This window comes from Mauremys reevesii, linkage group 13 (genome assembly GCF_016161935.1).
Source record: "Mauremys reevesii isolate NIE-2019 linkage group 13, ASM1616193v1, whole genome shotgun sequence".
Classification (NCBI taxonomy): Eukaryota; Metazoa; Chordata; order Testudines; family Geoemydidae; genus Mauremys; species Mauremys reevesii.
Window position 1 is genome coordinate 24,474,845 of NC_052635.1, and position 12,716 is coordinate 24,487,560.

At 45.8% G+C, this 12,716-nt stretch overlaps 1 protein-coding gene across 6 annotated transcripts in view; it reads left to right on the forward strand.

Annotated features, from left to right (window-relative positions):
- Positions 1-12,469, forward strand: part of TP53INP2 (tumor protein p53 inducible nuclear protein 2) — a 57,650-nt gene extending 45,181 nt beyond the window's left edge. For all 6 annotated transcript variants that reach the window (XM_039499464.1, XM_039499463.1, XM_039499465.1 and 3 more), the window contains one exon: positions 1,305-12,469. In XM_039499464.1, coding sequence (XP_039355398.1) covers positions 1,305-1,554 — 250 coding nt within the window. In that variant the 3' untranslated portion in view covers positions 1,555-12,469. The remainder of the gene's footprint in view (positions 1-1,304) is intronic.
- The last annotated feature ends 247 nt before the right edge of the window (positions 12,470-12,716 follow it).

Below are 12,716 nucleotides of genomic sequence, written 5' to 3' on the forward strand. Positions count from 1 at the left end.
AAAGCCCACTGCTTTTCCAGGAAAGGGGACCCTCCTGGGAGACAGCAGCAATCCTTACTTCCAGTCCCACACATTCTCCCATCGGCAGCCGCAGAGTTCGCAACCAATGCCCGGATGTGCAGCTGCGTGGCAAGTTACAAGCCACGCAGGCTGCTCGGTGTTTCGGGATGTGTTACCAGAGTATCACAACAGCACATACACACCAAAGGCCCAGCCATGAGCCAGCCAGAGAGCTTGATGGCTTTTGGCATTAACACTCCATAGGAGCATGGGCCAAATACATCGTTATTGTTTAAACAGCACCACAGAGGGGCGTGGCGCAGTGCAAGAGCGAATTCCCTTGGCAAATCTCAGAGGACGATGCTGAGCATTATCGGCTGGGATTTCATTTGCCCTTTGCAAACTCCTCTTTCATAGGGCTAAATTCCAATCTGGCTGGAGTCAGTGAAAGTTTGAAGGCAGAGGGTGAAATACAAAGCAAAATGGCTACAAATAATAGTTAAAAGTAGGAAGGAAATGAGCTCGATTTGCCCTTGATTTCCCTCATTGTTGGAGGAGAACTTCTGCTGACCGAGCAGCTGGCTTTGAAGCTCTCTTCTCCCCATGAGTCATCTGTGCTAATGGCACCTGGATTAACCACGCCAATCGTTTGATCTGGGGAAGTCCTGTTCCTTTTAACAACTCTGCTTATTGCAGATTGGCCTATGGAGCAGTTCACTCATAATTCCATTGGCCTTGTAAGGGGCTTTGAATAGCATTGCTTACAGGAGACAGCAGGCCAAATTCAGAGGTGATGAGTAGGGGAAGGGTCTCAATTAAATGCCAATTACTAAATCAAAGGGAGCCTAAAATGGAGTAATTTGCATGCTGAGAGATTAGAAGAAACCACCTTAGAATCTCTTTTAAATTTGTCCCTGTATGTGTGTAACAGACACGCATGCAAATCCAGCTAAGTGGTGATTAAGGGGAGGTCAGCCAGGGTAATACGAGCATTTTAAAGAATTAACCTGCCATACTGATCTTGGAAAAATAGCTCTATTTCCATGATGCTATCACCATAGTACCACATGCAACCTCCAACGGAACAATTCTTGGTTGTGCTGAGCATGACGTGGGGCTCATCTCTTCTTTTGTTGTGTGGGCATTTGCACATTTGACTCAGAAGGGAGCTGTCAGGAGTCTCATGTGTGACTCCAGTTGGCAGTTGACCCCTTCGTGCCCTGGGGAAATGCAAAGTGGTGTCTCACCTGTCTGAGGTCATCCTGAGCTTGACCATTAACGAACGTGTGTTTCTCTCTTTCTAGGGATGTGCCTGAACCCCGGCTGGAGCGCCGCACCCCGCACCACCCCACCTCTCTCACAGCGAAAGCTGCCATCTTGGAGAAGGTCAGCCAAGTCCGTCGGATCCAGCGGGCAAAGCAGCTGGTGGAGAAGCACAAGCTCAGTCAGAAGGTCATGCAGCGGCAGAACCGCGCCAGAGAACGCCACCCCCGGCGGGCCAAACACCAGGGCAGCTTTGTCTACCAACCATGCCAGCGCCAGTACAACTACTAAACTACTTCAGGAAGTCTGCACCGTGGGGCATTACCCTTTTAACTCTCAAGCTTCATGTCCCATCTTGCGATGCTTTCTCCAGTGGAGGTGTCTTCATCCTTTCTCTGGAATAAACCTATCCCCATGAGAGACGCTTTTCAATTTCTTCTGAACTGGTGATGCTCCACAGCAGATCCATGCTGGGCTCTCCTTCGGTTTCACTCCCCTTTTTACACTAGCGTATACTTACTTATTATTTTCTTCCTTCTCCACTTCAATACCTGGCACTCCCCTCTTCCCCACCACTGCAGCTTTTGCTCTGGCGCTGAGCAGGAGAGAAAGCCGGCACATCACCCTCACGTAACCTAACAACGCTGGGGGACAGCTTTTAAATGTCAAGAAACGATTTAAAAGACTCAGTGCTAAAGTGTCTGGAAAAACTTGTGTCCAACCAGTTACCCTCGGGAAAATGATTCCAGATGGGAGGTATTTCCCCAGCTCCCCGCCTCCCTCCCCAATACTTGAGTAAGTTCTTCCAGCTTCTCTTGCAACGGTTACCAGTATTTGAATTCGAGTTTGGTGTTCCCAGTGAATGCTCTACTTTTCACTAAGCTTAACACCAATGTTACGCTGAATATATGGGAGGGTGAAGATGCCCCATCATTTCCTTTGTCCCTTGCCGTTGTATTGGGAGCCTGTGACATCAGTGCCTTTCTTTATGACATCACACTCTTCTCCACAGAACAGATTGTGATGTCACAAATGGAGATACCAGGTTCAAGTGCAAACTGGAACAAATTAACAACAAAATTGGCCCAAATTCCAGGAAAATGTAACAATTTATGTGGAATAAGGACCGTTCTCCTCCCCCTTTAAAAACTGGATTGTATATTAGATCCTTTCTTTGAATTAACCTGGGAGCTGGGATTGTGGTGTCACTGATGATCTTTGCTTGCATGCTTTTATTATCTAGCTGTCTGTTCAGAGGTGCCATGCTGGAGTAAAGGGAACCCTGCTTGAGCATCTCCTAGCAAGTATTTAAGACCTGATTTTCAGAAGGGTTGAGCACCCACAACTCCATCTGAAATTCATGGGAGCTGCAGCTACTGAGTGCTTCTGGAAATCAAGCCTGTGCAGTATTACTGTAGCCCTTAATTCCCCACAGCCTTTTAAAAAGAGTGCAAAGTCCATTTTATTATTCCGGTGCTTTCAGGTTACAGTCGGGTGTCTTATAATATGTTTGGCCCACCCACTCCAAACAGCTTTGTTTAATGGACAAGTGTCAAAGCTCTAAGCAGATTATTGCGTGTGGAACACAGGGTAGAGATCAGGTGGTCTTTAGAAAGGCTGAACAAATCTGCCTCGTGAAGTGGTCAGGAACATTCACCAGCTTAGGCAAAAAACAACAAGAAACAAACCCCCCAATGACTTACTTGCATTTTACAATAATGAAGCCCTCAAAAAGCCCTCATCCGCTCAAAGAAAGAATTCTCATTCCAGGCAACAGGCTGGGCAGAAGTCTGTGGGGGTGGATTATCTGTAAACACCATATTAGATCTTCAGAGCCAGTGGTTGAGCAATGAACGAGGAGGCCTGCCCCCCAGACTGGGTTGTCATTTCCTCGGTCCGTCCAAATCACTGGATTTCTGGCAAAAGGCTCTCCCTGGTCTCCGCTGGTTTTGGTGCCCTGGGGAAGCCAGTGATCTGTGCATGTCGAAACAGATCTTGGTGTTTTTTACTTTCAGTCAAAATCTGGGCCCTTGGAAGACAAAGACGCAAAGCAGCATTGTGTAAATCCCACCACCTCCAATTTGCTGTTAGAGAAGCTACTCCCAGCGGACGGGTCTTGCCTCAGCAGATGATGATACTTCTTCAGCATGATCCTAAAGCTAGTGGCTGGACATAACCCATCACTCAACCCCCCCAGGCGTGGCAATTCTCCTTCACACTGGTATAACGGGCTGTGGTTTGCTGCCCCAGCTAGGGATTGGGAGGGCAGCGCAGAAAGGGGCTTGTGCAATAGTCACAGAGGTGGTAAAGTATGTCGAAGCTGGTAGCGAAAGGATGTGAAATGAGAGGAAGTGAGAGAGATTGGGGAGAAAAGAGAGGCAGGAGGAGAGAGGGCAAGACACGAAACGAGGCTGGAAACTGGAGCAGTTGAGCCCAAGGCCGAGAACTGCATAGCACAGAACTTGTGCCCACGTGGATGGAAAAAGATACAAGTCCCCCAAGAAGAGGTATATATGGCAGCTCCCCTATTCCACTGTTACAGATACGCCTAACGCTCGCTAGTCTGATAGTCCCTACAGGACTATAGGGAGTTTCTGATGGGAAATAAAGTTCCAGGTGTTCAGCCCAGTTGAGGAATTTCATCTCCGTAGTCAGAACGGACTAATAGAGTAACCCCTGGTGAACTGCACTAAAGATTGTGCCCTGTGTCATGAATAGCCATATTCATCCCTGGTGGTTTTAATGCTGCTACGCCACAGCTGGGTTTGGCCCAACATGTTTATCCTTAAAAGGCCACTGTCAAGATAAAAAAAAAAAACCCTGTACGTTAATAATACAGATTAGTAAACCGGCAAAGCTGTCTGAAAATCACCTTCCTCCATTAATACTCTTTATGTACTGCTTGCACTTCACTCCCCGGGGGAACGAAACTAGACTGTCCACTTCCGGTTCACAGGCAGGCTCGTGTTCCAGTGCTCGGCATTTGCACAATGCTGTTGAGTTTGAGTTTCCACCATGCAAGGCCACGTTGAGCTACAAAAATAAACCACTTTCACTGGAATTTCTTCTAAACCATTATTCAAACCTTTACCTGCATAGTAGGTTTTGAGAAATTGTGGTGTTAAAAATAATTGTAAACAGTGGGCCTCCGCCATGTGAGCGCCGCTTTTAAAATGTCTCATATTTGAGCTCTTGAGACTTTTGAGAAGAAATAAACCTACAATGAGCAGCCTCCAGGAATGGAGGCTAACAGACCTGGTTAGCCCGGAGAGTGGCTAATATCATTTTGCCTGCAGGATCTAGCTAAAATGCAGGTGCCAGGAGAGCCTCTAAAAATACAGACACAAACGGGATTACTTTAAATATATTTTATATTTGTTGTTCTTCAACGTAATCAACCATTGCTTGAAACAGCCCTACTGCCTCTATAACTCTCCCAGTTTGGCTTCTGTAAAGTTCTGCACAAGACTATTATTAGTGTCTCCAAACTCAAAGCCCTGCTGCCCTCATGACACTACTGAACAGAAAGTTCTCACACAGCATGGAAATAAATTCTAACCCGCTTAGAGAAATAAGAGCAGTGCCTGGCAAAGATTAAAAACCAGTAACATCATCCTGTACTAATGGAAAGGATGCTTCAGGCAGCTATTTCTGATTGAATCATTGGTGACTATAGTAACTAGAGATAGCTCCCAACCAATATGCTGGACTTGAACTCCCCGCCCCCCAGCACACACAAACCTTGTTGATGTTCCAGCTGGCTCTGAGCTCTGTAGCTTGGGCCCATCTCTAATAGGAACCTGCTTTTTAGAACCTTATCCCTCCTTTCATTGAAGTCAAGGGCAAAATTCCCATATTGCTAGGATCAACTGTTCCTCTTTGCTTTTGCACCTTTGTCAGCATCTGGAGAGGCAGCCGAGCTCATGTGCACAGATCTCTTGGCAAGACGGTTTAACAGCAGTTAAGAGGGAGAACTTGAAAAGCCAGTGTTATTTCCCATGGTCTGGATGATCCCCACCCCTGTCTGTCGTTTGATACCAGCTCCACATTGTCTCCACGTGTTGGAGCAGGGAGTGGTGTCATAGAACTTCATCTGCTCACTGCTGAAGGTCCCACCAGGAGCGTGTTAAAGATGGCAACACGTCTATTATTTCATTTGCAGCCGACTCCTTACCGGAGACTGGCAATGTCTTGACTTGATGGGTCATTTACAGCTGTTCACATCCTTGGTTTTCTATTAAATGCCTTTTTCTCAAGTGAGCCCTGACGCAAGTCGGGACTGGTGCATTTTACATGAACGCCGACTCAAGTTCCTGCAGAGGTGAGGAGCAGCCATTTCCTAAACTCGTCAATGTCTATGTCAGAGATAAGAATTTTTTAATCAGCAGCTTAGGAACAGGGTTAAATTTTGGATGCTGATCAAGTCTCCTCCCCCCCCCCATCCCCTGTTCAGTTCTCCTTTCCATAGGCTGTTTGGTCAATGTGTTCTGCAGCATTAGGCTGTTTCATGCACATAAGGTGGCTTTAGAGGGAGATTTCCTTGCTGGAGCAGACATCAATAAAGAGCTGTATGAGGTCAGTAATTTTCTGCCTCCCGGCCAGCTCCCACCTGTTACTGTTACACAGTTCTACACCTCCACTTACGACATGCCGCAGGCACCCTGCAAATGACAGTGATGTCACAAATTTAACATGATGTCACCCAGGCCCGGAGCCCAAAGTCCCCATAACACTTGTGATATTTGGAGCTGACCGTTGTGTCTTGCAGATCAAACAGGTGCCGAATGGCTGCGAGAGAGCGAGCGAGCGTGCAAGAGCAAAGCTTCCTAGAAACACAGATTGCTTTGGGGGATGCTACTCACCTTGTACACCTTACAATGCCCGTGTCTGCTAAGCTGCTCGCAAGCATTTCTCCCAGTAAGAGACGTCCCTCTTCCAAAGCCTCCAGCCTCGCTAATTGTCCAGGACAGCGAGAAGCAAAAACTACTCAATTAGGACTTGATCCAGCAGCAATTGAAGTCAATGGCAAAGCTCTAGTCGCCCTCAGTAGTGCCGGCCCGGGCCCTTAAGTGCTGTTAAAACAGAGACACTGAGTCCAATAGCCCAACGACTGCCCGTTTCACTGGTGGCTCATTTCTAACGTTTAAAGTTTTATTTTTATTTTTAGAAGGAGAATGCAAGGAACTTTTCTTGGATGTCACTGTTCTGCACAACTGCATGTTATCCCTAGTCAGCAGGGGAAACCAAGCAAAACTACCATCCCACTTTATATCAAGAGTTCAGAAAGGGTTAATCAATGATTAATAATGTTTTACTGAAAGGTCAAATCCTTGTTAGACAGGTCACTAGGTTACTATCACCATGGCTTACAAGCATCTAAACCATAGACTGTCCTCTCCGTAATATGTTTATAGTATCTGTGAATCATTTATTAACCCTTTTTAAGCTGATTAGAAATGCACCTGCTATAAAGTGTGACCAAACATCTAATGCTGTGACAGAGGTGTGTTCACACTGTGCTTGGCAGCGATCACTAGAAGTACTGGGCTGCTACCAAATTTCCTGTCCTAGTTCTTTAACGATCAACCAGAGCCCCTCACGCTGAGGTTGGATGGCTCTCCTTTTATCTTAAAGCAAACAAAAAGGTGCTTAAAACACAGAACCTTTGTGTGCACGTGTGTAAATATTTTAAAAACACAGAGTGGATGTACGGTGTTGGTTTTGGATTTCCAGTTTGTGGTTAGTTGTGTGATGCTCCCAACTGAAAGGTTAAACAAACCAACCAACCTCTGGCTGGGAGCGTGTTGTTCTGATCTCCTACTTTAACGGCTATGCTGAGTTTTCAGTTTCTTTTTTATTTGTGTAGGGGAAATTACAGCATGGACTCAGGGACAAACATGTGCATTGGGATCTTTAAAAGTGCATATTTTAGAACCATTTGATTCTGATGCGTTCTTTTATTTCCTGGGAGGCTGTGGATACTAATCTGCACGTCCTAAAGGAACTTGTGAAACCTAGTGAGATGTCTTTTTATTTTCATAGCATGAATTGCTAGTACTGGCTGCCTTTTGGAAGAGGAAAAGGATTCAAATGGCACCGGTGTAACAGATTTAAAGTTAGCAGTGTCCACTCACTAGCTATGGGGCCACCCAGTGGCACACCCACCTCACTCATGTGGATCCCAAGAATCACATGGAAATTGTTGAAATACAATTTATTCGTCCTCTAGGCCAGTGTTATTGGAAATATCTAGCCAGCTATTTTTAAGCAATATATTTTGAGAGGGCATCAAAGCCCCCAAGATCTTGGAGGCAGAGCTAACAACAGATCCGTGCTCCACATAAATCAAAAACTTGAGCTAGATCTTGCTCCCAGTGGAGTCAATGGGAGCAGGATAGGGTCAGGAGGGTGCAAAGTGGTTTGGAAAAAGTGCATTGAGAGTAAGAAGGGGGCAGGGGAGGGGACGCTGCAACGGTTGTTCGCGCTCTCAGGAATAATGTCGTTTCTGATTATTTTTGTTGACATTAAAAAAAAAAGGCACTGGGTGGAAAACAAAGTCCTGGGGGCACGTCTGTTTAGAAAGCCAGGAGGGTTTGGCTCTTGCTTTCTCAGCGGGCTAATGCTGAGGACACAGCTGGCATGGGCAGTGCAAGGGAGTAGATCATCTAAATAGGTCTTGCCCATCTTTAGAGCCTAGGAGCCAGATCCCTGCGAGGTACTATCCCACCCACCCACCCACATGACCCAGGAGAGTGCTCACAGCAGGTCAGGCTCTATGCGAGGGGAGGGGCAGACTGAGGGGAGGAGCCAGGGGGATGACTGTCATTCCCCCTCCAACAGGGTATAACTTGCATGGAAAGCGCAACATGGCCCCAGGCCAGATTCTCTCTTCTGCAGAGCTCCTCTCCAGGGGAGCCAGGGCCAGAGCCAGTGTGGAAATATAGCCTCTGCCTGGCTGACCCTGCCTGCCCGTGGATTCTCCCACAACTGGCCCGGTGCAGAATCAGAACCCACATTCTCTGCCATGCAGCAGTAAATCCTGCCCTTCTTAGTGGCAGCGGGTGAGGGAACCGCTTCGCCCCATAAACACCACTGGCCCTGCTTTTTTGAAGTCAACAAGAGGTTAGCTATTGGCTTCACTCGGGGCACAGTATCCAGCACAAAGCTGGGGGAAATGCCCCCCCTTTTCTTTTAAAACATTTATGTAGGACCAAGTATTCTAGCATTCTGCATATAACACACCTCCGAGGCAGCCCTAGCTAAGTGATCCCGGTTCAGGGGCTGAATTCAAAAGCGAGTCACGGCAGCCATTTCAACCACTTAGTCCTAGATCACAAACACACAAGCAGTCCGTGATGCTAGACTCTGCCTACTGCATTTTGGCCGTGTTCCATTTGCATTTAAAGGGTGATGAGGAGCACCTTCTGGCCGACAAGCTGGGTGCCCTTGGAAAGCAGCACCTACAAGTACCACTTCTGAGAGGCACCCGCTCTGCTGGGAAAGCCCAGCCTTGAGGAAAGTCAATTCGGTCCAGCAGGGCCCCCTTCTTTTAATATTGCAAAGTACAAATGTAGGTTTGTAGCTCATCCCAAAGCTCCTCTCTTTAGGACCCTGGTATTTCTCTTTGTATATTTTAAAACCATATGTAGCTGTATTTGGAGCAGTTTCCTTTTCTCCCCCGCAACCCCTGGGGGAGGAAATCCATTAGTGTGTTTCATGAAGGCCATGCACAGTACCAAACTCCCCTGCGATGTAAAAAGCCCATGTTTGCAGGGGCATCTGGCTAGGATAATTCCCAGCCCAACTCCCTTGCATAGATTGGAGCTGGTGGTTTCCAGGTATGGAAGAGGTGGCTTTTTAACAAATGAGCATGGCAGATATTTGTTATTTAATAAATAGACAAATATGACCGCAGTGAAAAGTGAAGGTTCAGCATGGTCACTACACTGTAGCTAAGAGAGTGTTCACTCCCCTTGATAGTGGTTCTCCACCATTTCCATAATGTAACACTATATTACAACAGAAACAACCTTTGGGACCCCTCACCCATCTAGCTAGATGTGACACACACACGCACGCAGCCCGTTGGAGAGCCCCAGGTTGAGCACGAATACTTTAAAATAAGATGGGAGACAAGTATATGTCTGGATGATGCATCTACTCCCCCAAGCTCTGAACTTCTCCAGGAATGTTACCATTCGTTCATGACATGGATACCTAACAGTACAAAGAATAGTATGATGCCGTTGTCTGCACTGATCATAGAATCATAGAATCTCAGGGTTGGAAGGGACCTCAGGAGGTCATCTAGTCCAACCCCCAACTGATGGCGCACCTTACCCTGTAGTCAGATGGTTGCTTTCTCTTTAAACAGACTGAATTGGAAAAGAGGAGAAGTAAAACTGCTTGAGGTGAAGGATGTGGAATTTTGTCTGTATCCCCAGGGCACCTTTGGAACCTCTTCTTTAGACTCTCTGGGCCTCCTCCTCCTCGCCCACAGTTTTTAACTTCACTGACCTCTCTCTGGCCAATTTGACTCCCGTGTAGGATCAAAGTCAGGCCAACCCTAGTCTTTTTTCTTTTAGTTTCAGGTGCCTCCTCTATGCCATTCTAGAAGAACCTTTGACTATTCTGAAGTTTGGTGACAAAAGTGGCTGATAGGCAGGGCTTGCTTTCAGGTCAGGATTGACCCATTCTGGAAGGGAAGTTAAAGTAATTCCCCACTGTGGTCATAGCTGTTTCCAAAGCTGGAGGGAAGGGGCAGGCAAGGGCAAACTGGTTAGGTTCACCTCCATCCGTTTCTCCTGCAGCTGTTCCTGTGAGCTGTCAGAGATGCTGCCATTCTGTGAACACCTCCTAGGCCCAGCTCTCATGCCACTGAACTGCCTGGGAGTTTTGCTAATGGGAGGGGGAATAGGGAGATTAGAAGAAAGTCTATTTATAAATAAAAATGGGGGGGGGGTTGAGAGGAGGAAGTGCTCTGGCATGGTTAGTAAATCACTTTTGTTTTGACATGTGAGAGTTTTGTGAATCCTCATAACAGAGGAGATGCTGCCTCCCCTTTCTGCTCACCCCCAAAAAGGCAGCCTGGCACCTGGAGCATGCAACAGCGGGCAGCTCTTGGAGCACAGAAGTGCACTCTCGCCAATCAGAAACAGGGTCAGATTTTTAAAGGGCCTCTCTGTAGCCTCTGGCTTTATGCCCTTGATGCCGGCACGAAAAGGCTCTTTCTAAAAAGTTAGCTCGTGAAATTTAATTTAAAAAAAATCCCACATTTTCCTCAAAAAAATGGTTACATAAAATGAACGGCTCCATCTAGTATCCAAGCTGACTTATTCCGTCTTTGCTCAATAAACACCTGCAGCTTCAAGTTCTTTCCACCTCCCTACCCCCTTTGTTTACAAGGAGGTAGAGGATGTGGGTTAGCACCTGATGAAACATTCAGCCCACACCCATCTAAACCCACTTGAGCAACACCAACTTCCCTAATAATAGGTCTGCCCCATTAGGCTCTGAGAGACATCAGGCTCATTGTTCTAGCTCAGCACGTGCTCTTCTTCACACTAGCTGCCTGCAGCTAGTGGCTCTTCTGTCAGAGGGAGTCTACACTAGCCCCCATTATTACGGCCACCACCACCACTGCTCAGCCTTCCTACATGGAGATTCAGACTCTGGGTGAAAGCCTGGCTCCACTGAAGTCAACGGCAAAACTTCCTTTGACTTCAATGGAGCCAGGATTTTACCCTTTATCTCCAGGGTGTGGGAGATCCTATTCCTTGTGGGTAGAGGGGAAAAAACCACCTTAGTAGCATGTAACTTGTACGGGGTCCACCTGTATGAGAAACCCTAAACGTCTTTGCTGTTCCAACTCTTTCTTGCCTAAGAGCGAGCGGGGGAGGAAAGCTGACCATAAATACAAACCATCTTAAACACCCAATTCTCACTGCAAACAACTTGTATCTAATTCATTTTTGTGCTTTCAAAATCCAGCTTTTACCGTTCCTGAGACAAAGGTACAGCTCACACTGTAACAGCAACATAGTAATATTCTTTTCTATTGTATCAGAACTGTATCTGTAACGTAGCATTTGAGTGTTGCAATATTTTGTGTATATATATATATATATATATATCTCAACTCCCACAACTAGGTATTATACTCATAATACTCTCCTATATGCATTATACCTCTTCATAGTATATTGACTGTGTATGTGCCTTTCACCCTTTTGCATGGTTTGGTAACAAATTAGGGAACCATAGTTAAAGTCCTATGCAAAAAACAACTGGGAATTTAAATACAAAAAAAATTCTGCAGCTGTATGTTATTGTGGAAAAAATAGATCTGGGATTTTCAAAGGAGCCGACCGAGTTAGGCCCCCAAATACCCTTTATTTTGGTACCTAAATCCCCTATGCACCTTTGGGAACTCCTGCTTAAAATCTGATTTCCCACCAGTTTGAGGGTGAAGATAGAGTATAAAGATGACATGACTACCACCAGCACTTTGCCAAAACACACTGTATGTTAAAAATCCATCTTTTTTCCTTTCAAAGGCTTATCTAAAGAGGAGGTACTATTTGGTTTGAAAGGGTTGCCTTAAACCTTCTTAAAATGAGTTTGAGAACATTTTCTGGTTTTGCCACCTTCTTTCCCCTCCCTCCACACCACCACCACTCTAACAAGCAGCAAATTTTGAGTGTGTGCGCATTTGACCTGTTTAGAACAACCCAGATGACCAAGCAGATTAAACTCCTAGTAGGTTTTTTCCCCCAGCTCCGTTCAGCTGAGAGGGTGATTTAAACCTTAGACTCTATTGTATGCCTTACAATAGCAGGACAACTTTTAAAACAGGGGTTTTGAGAAGACAAAAAAAAAGCCCCACATTTTCTACATCACTATACTGTAGGAACTGAATGCTTGTTCAAAACAGAAAGCTAACAAAATACGTCCTTGTTGTGTGTTACATGTTAAAGCAATGCTCATAGAAAGAGGGCGTCTACGTCACATAGAATACTGTTTAAACATTTGCAACATGTTGACAGAGCGAAAGACACGGACTGCCTGGGACATGTTATGTGGTGTGCGTGTGTGTATGTAACATGGTTTTGGTTGTTAGATTGTAATGCTGTCCTGGAAAAAAAAAAATCTAATATAAAGGAAAACCACAAGAAATTAAAAAAAAAATCTATATATTTAAAGCATACTTTGTGTGTGTGTTTTAAATCATAAAGGGAACCAGGTGCAGTAAAACTGGTTACATCCACCATTCAAAATCCAGTAGCGTCTTTCACTGACGTAGCAAGTGTTTGTTCCCAGAGGATGGTTAAGCACTGCCCTAATGAGGGAAGCACCAGCGTTTTACATGTCAGTACAGATCAGAACACAGGATTTCAATGTCACAAGCCTGCAAGAAGTTTAAATAAAAAGTAGTAAAGGGTCATGCTGCTAAT